Genomic DNA, 11,561 nt, shown 5'->3' with positions numbered 1-11,561 from the left:
GCAAGGAAAAGCGAGGCCATCAGGGATGTCTCTCCCAGGAGGCAGCATAGAAGGGCACAAACAGAGGCATCACGATGGCAGAGAGAAGCAGTTGTGGCCAAGTGCTTTGTGGATCCATGCCCTGTGGAACCCAGGGCAAGGCTGAGCTGTGCCACAGGGCCAGAGGGACTAAGCAAGGCTGGAGGATGCATCTCTAAATGCTGCTTTTCTTTTATAACAGGTGGGGAAGAAGGTGGTAGGAAAAAGCCAAACCCAACACAACTGGTGGATCGAGGAAAGACTTTCTCCCTCCATGTCCTTTCCTTTGTGCAGAATGGGATAGTTACACTGCAAAGACAGGAAAGCTATAGGATCTTCCTTTGTGTTCATCTCACCCGCTGTCTGAGGTCACACAGACCCTTCTTTTTCCTATTTTCTCCAGGGTCCAGCTAGGCATTTGGAAATATATCTATAAATGATTGAAAATGAAGGTTCTGGCTGAGTATGTGCCAGCAGCTCTGTGGCACATGTATCCTGCAGAGTTATTATCTATGTGACACACGTAGCTAATAAAAATGATCATTAAATTAACCCCAGCACTTTCCCATAGCTAAAGATGACACTTCTGGCTGATGCAGAATCTCTTCAAACAGCTGGAGGTTGCTGTGTTCCCTGTGGACTGTTTCTGCAGGCTTGAGAGAAAGAATCCACCTTCAAATACCTCCTCAGGAAGCCCATTGTGCTCATGCTCTGTCAGAGCCCTTCCCTGGCACCACCTGTTAATATTTGGGGAAGAACCAGAGGTGAGAGCTTGTTGCAGGAGTGCAGGAAGAAGCCTGTCATTTTAGAAAGGGAGGAACTTAAGGGTGCAGGATGGGAAAGGGAAGGATAAATTGTGCAAGAGGAGTGAGAAAACATCTGTGCCTGTGTGAGTCGGTGCTGGATTTGCAGGCAGAGGAAGAAAGCTTTGCTAACGAGCTCTGAAGGCTCGTTTCTGGCTGGCTCAGGCTCCAGCAGCTGAACGCGTTTCCCCCGGAGCCAGGAGCAGAGGGCACTGTCACTCTCTGAGCAGACTGACGGGAGAGCAGATGCTGTGAGAGGAAGCTGTCTCAGCAGGCAACAGGCACAGGAACCATTCAGAGCTTGAAAGGGCAGAAAAGGAATATAAGCCCTGCATGTCAGGGGGAGGATCAAACACCACAGCAGGCTCTTTCTGCGCTCACCATCCAGGCTTCTCTCCACTGACAGGGTGCAGCACCAAACCATGGCATGACCAGGGTGGGAAGGGAGCTCTGGGGGTCTCTGATCCAGCCCCCCACTCTGAGCAGGATGTCAATCAGCTGCTCAGCACCCTGTCCCATCCATAGTCAACTGTCTCACAGAATGGAGAGTGCCTGTCTCTTGGGTCCCCGTGGTACTGCTTGATTCCCTTCACAGGGCAAGTAATTTTCCCAATATCTAATCAGAACTTTCCTCCTTGCCATTTGCATTTTGGCCTCTCATTCCATCACTCTGCACCTCTGAGTCTGTGCCCTCCTATGAGGTAGTGAAGAAAACAAGGAGATCTCCATTTAGCCTTTCCCTGAAACCTAAACCCCAGTTTCTCTCATCCTCTTCTCCTATGAGCTCCTTCAGTCTTCTTGGTGGCCTTCACTGGACTTGGTCCAGCATATTAGTGTCTTTCCTGTATTTGGGAATCTGAAATCAGGCACAGTTCCAGGCCCAAAGCAGAAACCTACCTGTACTGGATCCCCTTCTTAGCTGCTCTGGGCTCTGTTCTACCAGATCAATATGCCAAGAGATGGGCTCATGGTAAAATAATGTGTAATTCATATGTTGGGACTTCAGGTTTCCTGAAGTTGTGGGACCTGAAAATCCTCTTTCTCTTTCCAGAGAAAGGGATGGGATCAGGAGAATGCCAGCTTGAGTCCTCCCAGCCCAGCATCCTGCCTCCCACATTTGGGCAGCAGTCAGAGCAGAGCAAAGGGTGTGAGATCAGGGCACACACACACTGAATATTCTTATGCAGGCTCAAACATTTCTTGAACTGAAGGTTATATCTTCATAGCGCATAAACCTCGGGAGATTTTCTTTCCACAGATTTGTCCTGTGGATTTTATTAATCCCTGTTGACATTGAACAGCCACAGCCATGTGTGGGAGTAGCCTAAAGCCAAGGGGAGGGAGGAAGCATCTCCCTTTCACTATTTTGCCTCCTGCTAATTTGACTTGTTCTCCTTGTCCCTCTTAGCTGTGTATTTCTCAGTCATGGGCACCTCAGTAGCTTCTTCCAGGCTGAAGAGTCCCAGTCCACACAGTTACCCTTCATGCAGCAGCAGCCTGGACCTTGGCTCATCTTTGCTGCCCTCTCTGAGTTCTGCATTTGGGTTTTTGGGCATCTGCTGTTTCTGTTTGAGATGGATTATTTCTAAGTGATGTTAGCTCACACAGAGCTCACTGCTGCCTATTGAAAATTAGGATTGTGGTTTCCCCCATGGATCATGTTCTATTTGTTTTATGCAATTTCATCTGCTGTTTCACTACCTGGTGAAGGTGAGGCCTTCAGTCAGCCCTCTGGGACCACCCTTCTCCATATTTCCTAGCACCACACCCAAATGTCTTAGGAGGTCCATCTCCTTTGCATTTGCCAAGATCAAATATCCTCTCTGGTATCACAAATCCTGCAATTTACACGCCTGATAATGTGACCACCTGCCACTGTTGTGTCACCTGTATAGGTGATGCACACACTCTGGGTGTCTGTGCATACCCTGGTGCCAGTCCCTATCCAAAGTCACATTCCAAATCACAGTATTTGCTGAGGAAAAGGAATCAGGAATGTCCTGCACCAATGGATCCATCACCTGCTGCTTGCTGCCACATCTGCTGCCTCTCCTGTCCCAGGAGGATCAGCTCTAATCATGCTGTATTTCCTGGAATGGAGCAATTTGCCATAATTTCTCTGCTGCTCCTGCTGCAATCACTGCTGTGCAGCCATGGGCAGGCAGCTAATCCACAGTGAATCTGCTCCATCCATCATTTCAGTGCTGGAGGGATGCAGTGCCATCAGTGACATGTCTGCAGCACATGATGCAACAACTTGACAGGCAAGAGAAAGGTAGTACAAGAAAATAAGTCCATTTTATTACTTATTATATTTTCATTTGGTATTAAATCACAGCTAGTAATTGTTTGTGACATGTATCCACCTTTTACAACTGTCCTTTGTGCTGTATTTTTTTACAGAGACTGAATAAATACCATCACAGACTTTCTCTTGGGCATTCTGGGATAAAAAACAGGCTGCCAAGTCATGAGATCCTGCTGTGAGGGTGTGACTGCCATGCCCATGCTGAGTGGTGCAGCCAGCCACGGTGGGAGCCTTGTGCCTGCAGGGAAGTGGAGGATGTTGGAGCTGATCCTGAGAGATCACGGAATAACCTCGAAGGGACCCACAAGGACCATCAAGTCCAACTTCTGGCCCTGCACAGGACACCCCAAGAACCCCACATTGTGCCTGAGAATGTTGTCCAAAAGCTCCTGGAGCTCTGGCAGCCTTGGGACCATGACCATTCCCTGGAGAGTGTGTTCAGTGCCAAATCATTCTCTGGGGGAAGAACCTTTTCCTGATATCCAGTGAAAACCTGACACAACTTCAATGCTGTACCATCAGGCTCTATCAGTGGTCACCAGAGAGATCTTTGAGGTGTGAGAAATCCCCTGTGATGGGGCAGTTATTATAAGGAAAAGTTCACTTCCAGCCATCCTCTGGGGAAGAACCTTTTCCTGATATTCAGTGAAAACCTGACACAACTTCGACGCTGATAGAACCACCGGGTTCTGTCAGTGGTGGTCACCAGAGAGATCTTTGAGGTGTGAGAAATCCTCCGTGGTGAGGCAGTTATTATAAGGAAAAGTTCACTTCTTCCTCAAAAGCTGGACAGCTGGACTCGATGGCGGAGGAGGAGGAGGAGGAGGAGGAGGAGGAGGAGGAGGAGGAGGAGGCCGGGCAGCCGGCCCGGGGAGGCCGGGCAGCGGCCGCCGCGTCACGATTGACAGCGGCATGTGCGGAGGGTCTATAAACGGCGGCCGTGAGTGACAGGGAGGGCAGCGACGGCCGCGGGGCACGGCAGCCGCACTCCGGCCATGAGCTCGACCCGCAGGGCCCTGGCGGGCCTCTACGGGCGGGGAACGAGCCACATCGACGGGGCGGAGGAGGCCGAGAGCGCGGCCTGGGCCTCGCGGCCGGACCGACGGAGTTACCTGCTGGGCATCCGGCCCCAGAACAGGTGAGCGCCGGCCCCGGGGAAGGCGCTGCTGTGGGGGCTGTGCCCGAGCTGGCCGCTGCCCTGGGTGCGGGTGACGGCGGGCGCGGGGCTGGCGGAGGACGGAGCGGGCCGGGCCGGCCGGGCGTGCAGCGGGGAGGCCGGGCTGGCCCTCACCCGAGCAGCGAGGCCTCGCAGGGAGCCGGCTGGAAGTGGTGTGGACAACGGGCCTGGCCGTCCCCAGGGGAGAAAACCGAGCGATGGCTCGGGCTCTCAGAGGAGCTGCTGTAGCCCAGTCCCTCGCCTCCCCAAAGAGAGCTGGCGGTGTCGAAGCTATTGCCGGGCAGGGCCTGTGGTCATGGCGCATTGCATGTGGCTGAGCGGGTGTGTAAAGCGGTGGTGGAATCATAGAATAGAATCATGGAATGTCCTGTCCACAAGGATCATCGAGACCAGCTCCTGGCCGTGCACAGGACACCCCAAGAATCCCGTGCTGTGCCTGAGCTGGTTGTCCAAACACTCCTGGAGCTCTGGCAGCCTTGGGGCCATGACTGCTGCCCTGTGGAGCCTGTTCTGGTGACCCACCACCTTCTGAGTGAAGAACCCTTTCTGAATATCCAATAATCTAATCTATTTTATCCCCCCTTGTACAGCTTCATGCTGGCCCCTCAGGTCCTGTCTCTGGTCACCAGAGACCAGAGATTGATCGGTGCTGCCTCTCCTCTTCCCCTCATGAGAAAGCTGCAGACCCCAGTGAAGGCTCACTCCAAGCAGTTTTTATGAAATCCTGACAAGCAGCAGTGTCTCCAGTTAAACTCAGGGAACAGCACTGACCTCCCTGCCTTCATTGTAGTGAAGTGCCTCGCCAGACAGAGCGAGGGGCCCGCTGGGTGCCTTATCTTATTGTCAAAAAGGCATTTCTGCACTGTAGATAGGGACTGAACAGCAATGAGATCAGCATTCCTGGGTCAGGAATGGCCTCCAGCACAGGGTCTGGGGTAGGAATAAGGCTTTGTTCGCAGGGGGAAGGTATGATAAACATGCTGTCAGCTGAGCCTGACTGAGGTTAGCAAACACAGAATTACAGGGTGATATGCCAGCAGCGCCCAAGGTGTCGGTGATTGTGTGAGGCACTCAAAAAAGCCTTGAAATTGCTTTGAATTCGCTGGGAATGCTCTTCAGTCTATGAGCTCTCCAAATGAGTGTGCCTCTTCCCTGCTGATGGTTTATAAATAATCCATTTCTAGCGTGTCAAGCATTGATGCCTCAAGGAGTCAGACATTCATAAAAATAAATGCAGGACCAAAAGAGATAAAAAAGTGCTGCTTGGAAATCAGGTGTTAAAACTGGGGTAACGCCAAAGTGAAGTTGCCTAAATTCAGTTCCTCTATGAGGGTATCATGTCGTGCTGGGGTGTGAGCTAATCACAGATGGCTGCACACAGTGACACCTTCAGCACCACCAAATGTCCATAGAGGGTCCACAGCCTGTGGCCTCAGATCATACCAGGAACTGGAAATCTCTTAACTGAGCCCAGTGACTCCATTCTGCAGATTAGAAGCAGAGAGGGGTTTTAATAAGGAAGATGTTAAGGTGTTTGGGTTGCCTACAGCTTAACTTTTGTTTTCCTTGACTACTCTCAATTGCAGCTTTAATCAGTTTAACCATAAAGGAGAGTTCATCCATCCAGCAAGAAATACCTTCAGTGTTCCCAGCTGGAGTCCCAAAGTTTCCTCTGTTGGAGCAGGCAAGGAGCAGTGCAGCACCCATGCAGGCAGTGCTCCTGGTGTCTCCTGGCTGCACCAGCCCTTGAGGCTGTGCCTCAGGCATGGTAAATCCAGCCCATGGCTGCAGAGCTCTGAGCCCTGAAGCTTTTGAGCTTTTCAAGCTAATGCTGCACCCCAATTTCCATCTGTGGGAGCCCAGTGCTGGCAAAGGGACTCTGCTGCCCCAGTTAAATAAGCAGCACATTCAATTTCCACAAATTCTCCAATCATTTTTCCAACCACTTATGTACATGATCGTCAAAGCCTGTGGCAAGGCAATTTAATTTTGTCTCTTAAATCCACTGTCTGCCCCTTCTGTTGTAAGAAGCAGTGACTAAATAATGGCTAAATGGCAAAATTGACCTTTCCCTGAGTTCATGGCAACTTCTAGGTTCTCTAATGAGTTCGGGAGGAGGCATATAAAAGTCTGGTTCCCTGCAGAGCCCTACAAGTGCTGAGGACTTGAGCTGGGGTTTTTGGAAACTGTTGCCTAAAATGCAGGGCAAGGGCTTGAATGAAGCGTGGCTTTTTATATTGTAATTAAAAAATGTATCATAACAATTCTGGGAAGCAAATGAGTGGAATGGTGTAGCAAGGAGACTTTCAGAGAGCAATTATGACTTTAATTAAATCCAGGAACATCTGGAAAGCTTACCTGGGAGAACTTGAAAAGCACGATGAGCAGCATGCAGAACAGCAGATAACACTGAGCAGCTCTCTAACACAAAATGGATTTGGATTTGCTGGGTTAGAAACTAACAAAGGCAATGACACAAGTGATGCAGACACAGGATTGCTGTGGGAGGATACTGTAGTGGTTAGGAAACAGAAATGGATTTTCTGATCCAAAGAAAATGTGGGTTTTTTCAGGTTTCTCTGTTTCTGTCTTTATATGTATATATAGAGTATGTTTAACTAAAATATTTGCCTGTTCACCACTTTTGAAAGCAGTAGGAAGTGTAGTAATGTGGCAGAGCTGCACAAAGACCTGGAGAGATCTTTAAGAAAAGAAACTGAGGTTGGAAATTCCTGCTTCTGGGGTGACTTATGAATATGCTCTGCCCTGTGGATCCCAGCACAGGAATGGAGCTGTTGGAACGAGTCCAGAGGAGGCAGCAAGATTGTCAGAGGGATGGAGCACCTCTACTATGAGAAAATGCTGGAATTGTTCATCCTGGAGAAGCTTTTGGGTGACCTGATTGTGGCCTTCCAGTACCTGAAGGCAGCCTAAAAGAAGGATGGAGAGAGACTCTTTGCCTGGGGCCTGGAGTGACAGGACAGGGGGGAATGGCTTCAAACTGACAGAGGGCAGGGCTACTTGGGCTATTAGGATTCAATTCTTCCCTTGAGGATGGTGAGACCCTGGCACAGGGTGCCCAGAGGGGCTGTGGCTGCCCCATCCCTGGAGGTGTTTAGGGCCAGGTTGGACAGGGCTTGGAGCAACCTGGGATGGGTCACCTGCCCATGGCAGGTAGTGGAACAAGATGAGCTTTAAGATCCCATCCATCCCAAACCATTCTGTGATTCTATGTTGAGGGCAGTTTGGATGTCTTGCATGTCTCCCTAATCCTGTTGGAGGAAAGGGATATCATGTCAATTGAAGGATATGAATCAGGTAACCAGAACATGATTTTTCTGGGGTTAACTTGTAGGATTTTCCAGAGGTGGTGCTAAGAAAGCCAGAAGAATAGAGGCGTTGAAAATGGCCATAGATAGAACATCATCCTTTTATTAAACAGAGTATTCAGGGTATTTACTCTTTGCGCCCTTGGGAACTACTCTTTTGTAAGGATTTTCCATGTGAGCAAACAGGACAGTGTCTTTCCTTTGCTGGTCTTTTAACATACCTGATATTGGACAGTGTCAGGAGCAGCTTATGGCCACAGTGACTTGCCCTCTGCTCTGGTTGCTGACAGGATTTTTTTTTTATCTTGGTGTTGTTTTTTTTTATGAAACCTGTTATATCTCAAAGCAATTATTTCAAGCAAGTAATTATTTCACTAAGTGAGAGGAGGAGCTGTCAGTCCCGTTCAGGGTCTACCTTTGCTTCATTCATGGGCCACAACCCTCAAGACATCTTTTTAGATGTCCTTTTTGTAGGACACTAGGAAGCCTGGAGAGTGTATTGTGCAGAGAGATGCAGTTTTATATAAAACCTTCATCTGAGTGCTAGGCAAACCTCTGCTGGAAGTGATCTGCACCTCTTACCTAATGCAGCTGTCTGCTCCTCAGTCTCATTAGAGACTTGCTTCCTTGCTTGAATGTCTTTCTACTGTCATAGCTACATCATATACAGATATTTATAGAGTGTAGTGGCATTGCCTCTGAGCTTTTCTTGGATAACTCTGCTCGGGGTGGCACTTGAGCTCAGGAGAGGGCCTTGCCACCTGGCTCTTCTGGCTGCAAACCATTCCCAATCTTGTCCCTCTTGCTTTGCACACAATATCAAATGAAGGAGAAAGATCTGTTGCTATAATAAAGTGTGCTGAGGAAACTGAGGAGCCCTTGGTTCCTGAAAAGCAGGTTTAGTTCAGTGGCGTTCCCTCTTTGGCATCTGGGTACCTGTAATGTCCAAGGGGACTTTGCTTCTGGCCAGGAGTGGTGCAACCCCCTGGTCAGATGCCAGCTGAGGCAGCTGAGAGCACTCAGTCAGTTTGATTTGTGGGATGGAAGTGTCTCAAACTCTGGAAGGAGGGACAGCCAGTTCCTACAGGAAAGGCAAAGTTTAGGGCGTCAATGAGTCATCTCCACACCCTGTGACCTGCAGGACAGAGGAGGCTGTTTCCCATTGCTGGAGGTGTCTGCTTTGACTGGGGCTCCTCAGCAGTTATGCACTCTGAATAACAATCCTCAACAATTCCAAAGGGAGATTTTTCAGCTCCCTTTCTGTAGCCTCCTGTCCATGTGTCCATATCCCCTAGGAAGCCAAGTGGAGCCAAGTGTGTAGGATGATGAAGCCATGCCCTTCAGGGTCACCATAAAGATACAGAGTATATCACATGTGAGAACAGTGCTCTTCTCAGGAAACCTCCTGAAAGGGGATGTTTCCCAGGCCAGGGATACCATTGTGTGGAGGACAGAGTGTGGTCATCTCCAAACAAGGCACCTCTCATGCCACAGCAGAGGCAGTTCCCAGGAGATGGAATTAAAACCTGCTCTGCCCTTGCTCTCTTTGGACGAGGGGAGGAAGATCTTGAGTGATTGAGGTTGTTATCTCACATTCACAGCATCACCTGCTCCAAGAAGAAGAAGATGGAAGGGCATTACAGGCAATTTTTTTTTCTTTTTTTTCTTTTCTCTGCATAGTGAGCTGCCAGGAGGATGTCACCTTTCCTGGGCACCTGGGCATCTCATTGTCCAATAGTTACATTGCTTTTTTTTTTTTTTTTTTTTTTTGGCCATTTCTCATCCCTTGGTGTGTTTCTAAGTTTAATTTGGGCCATAGAGGCAGCAACAATTCAGAGTTAAAATACACAAATCTGACCCATCTTCAGAGCATTACAGAGGCTGATACAGGAATGTGTAACTTAATTTATTGTTTTCCACCTTCTCTGTTAATGAAATCTAGCCTGAATTGTTACACATAAGTCTGTGTTCATCTCAGCAAAAAAGTAAATTACCTGCAGAAAAAATTGTCACATTTCTGCATCTCTGACATGGATTCGGTCTGTGACCTTGACAAGCAAAGACTCAATACATCTGTTTTCCAGACTGTGGAATAACAGTGTGTCTTGTACAGCAACACAGCACCCAGAGCTGCTTTATCACAGGCCTGCTGATAGCTCCTGCCATGGTGTATGAACACCAGCAAGCTCGTTCTGTGTGTTCAGGGAGTGCTTGATAAGGAGCAGGACACGTGGCAGGAAAGCAGCTGTGAGCACAGCCATGCCTACATGAAAGCCTCAGTATTTGCTTTTAAACCTTGAAAAGGGTTCACTGCTGACAGCTGAGTGGTTTGTATTTGTCTCAAGTAGTATTAACCTTGAAGACAGGCAAGTTCATAGGAAACCTTATACTTGGAAGTCTGCACGTGCAAAACATGCCCAATAATGTCAGGGATCAGGGAGCCAGTGAGGGCCAATGTCTGTAGGAAATTGCCAGTCCCTCTGTCCAGCTCCCAGGATGTACAGGCTGCTCCGTGGGCTTCCCAAGGAGCTTTGGTGCAATTGGTGCAATGCTGATTCCCTCAAAACGTAACTTGGACCTGTCAGCTTTGCTGTCATGGACATGTTCTGCTCTTTTTTTCCTTCACTGGACGGCTTGTGTGGGTCAATTTTCACACTGTGGGAGAGCACTGAAAAATATTGATCACTGCTGCAGCTCAAGCAGCTTGAGTCCAGGTGCTTGTCCATATGAGGATGGAGCCACTGTTAAGCCTATTTCAGGGTCTCTTGAGCTCTTGCTCACTTCCATGTGAGGAGTGCTGGAAGGAGAGATTTCTTTACCTCAATGATAAGAAATACAGAAAGAGAGTAATTTCATGGATAATTGCATGAGAGGGTTAAAAAAAGGTGTCAGACTGAAAATCTATGTTTTTCAAGCAGTTAACTTTTTTGGTGCCAGTGGATGCCAGCCCAGACCATCAACTTGAGTGGTTAAAAAAAGTGAATGGTGTTGACAGTTCTGCCTCCCGCCCTTGTAAGACTGAAATTTGGCAAAAGCATGAAAAATGAGGAAGGCTGTCTTCACTTCCAAAGAAAATTAGGAGTAGTTGAAGGGCTAAAACCTTTAGGAGGATGATAAATGGCCAAAGGAGCTTGAAAGCATATGATAAAATGCAATTTAACAAAGAGCTGAGACTGGTAGAAGGGATGTGCTGGAGAGGTACAGTGCTGTTGTCCAACACAGTTGTGTATTTTCAGAACTAGCTTATAAAAAGCTGAGCTTCTCTTCATCAGTGGCAGGTGCCTGAGGAGGATCCATCCCACCAGTGCTGGACATGCCTGGAGCAGATGTTTTTGAAGTCCATTTCTCCAACACAGAAGGAAGGGTTATACTGGAGGCCTTGATTCAGTGCTTTAGATGTGTTCCTCAGGACAACATAAGCATTTGCCTTTATGCAGAAAGTGCAATGGCCCCGAGCTTGCTCGAGGGAGGCACATCCACTGCTGTTGCTGCACTTCATTAGCAGAGCCCTGTGCTGTGTGTGCTCTAAGTCCTTGGGGAGCCCAGGGCATAGCCCAGTGCCACAGAGGATCAGAGCAAGCACACTGGGTATCTGCTGCCCTGCTCAGGAGCCCCACGTTTCCAGCAGGGTGGATTGGGTTCTGATGGAGCTGTGCTGTCACAGCTCTACATGGATATGCTGGAATGTAAGTGAAAGGAAGCACCAGCTGCCTGCAGGCAGGGCTCTGCTGGCTGCAGGATCCACAATTTGATCGTGCTCTCTGGGGCTTAAATCTGTAGTCTGAAAAGCAAATTCAGCATATTGAGGTTAAACTTCAATTAATACATGATGGCCTTTTTCTTCTGATAATATGGAGAGACCCTCAAGAGACCCTCAGTTCAGTGTTCAGCACTGTCTCAGGATGTGCACTGAATAAAGCCCATGT

At 48.8% G+C, this 11,561-nt stretch overlaps 1 protein-coding gene across 1 annotated transcript in view; it reads left to right on the top strand.

The window, feature by feature from the left end:
- The first annotated feature begins 4,088 nt into the window (after positions 1–4,088).
- The window catches only part of ALPK3 (alpha kinase 3), a 32,732-nt gene continuing 25,259 nt past the window's right edge, over positions 4,089–11,561 (top strand). Inside the window, exon 1 of the mRNA XM_036389985.2 lies at positions 4,089–4,267. Within this exon, the coding sequence (XP_036245878.1) occupies positions 4,125–4,267 (143 nt within the window). The 5' untranslated portion in view covers positions 4,089–4,124. The remainder of the gene's footprint in view (positions 4,268–11,561) is intronic.

This window comes from Molothrus ater, chromosome 13 (assembly GCF_012460135.2).
Source record: "Molothrus ater isolate BHLD 08-10-18 breed brown headed cowbird chromosome 13, BPBGC_Mater_1.1, whole genome shotgun sequence".
Taxonomy (NCBI): Eukaryota; Metazoa; Chordata; class Aves; order Passeriformes; family Icteridae; genus Molothrus; species Molothrus ater.
The sequence above is the reverse complement of the archived record's forward strand: the minus strand, read 5'-3'. Positions and strand labels throughout refer to the sequence as shown.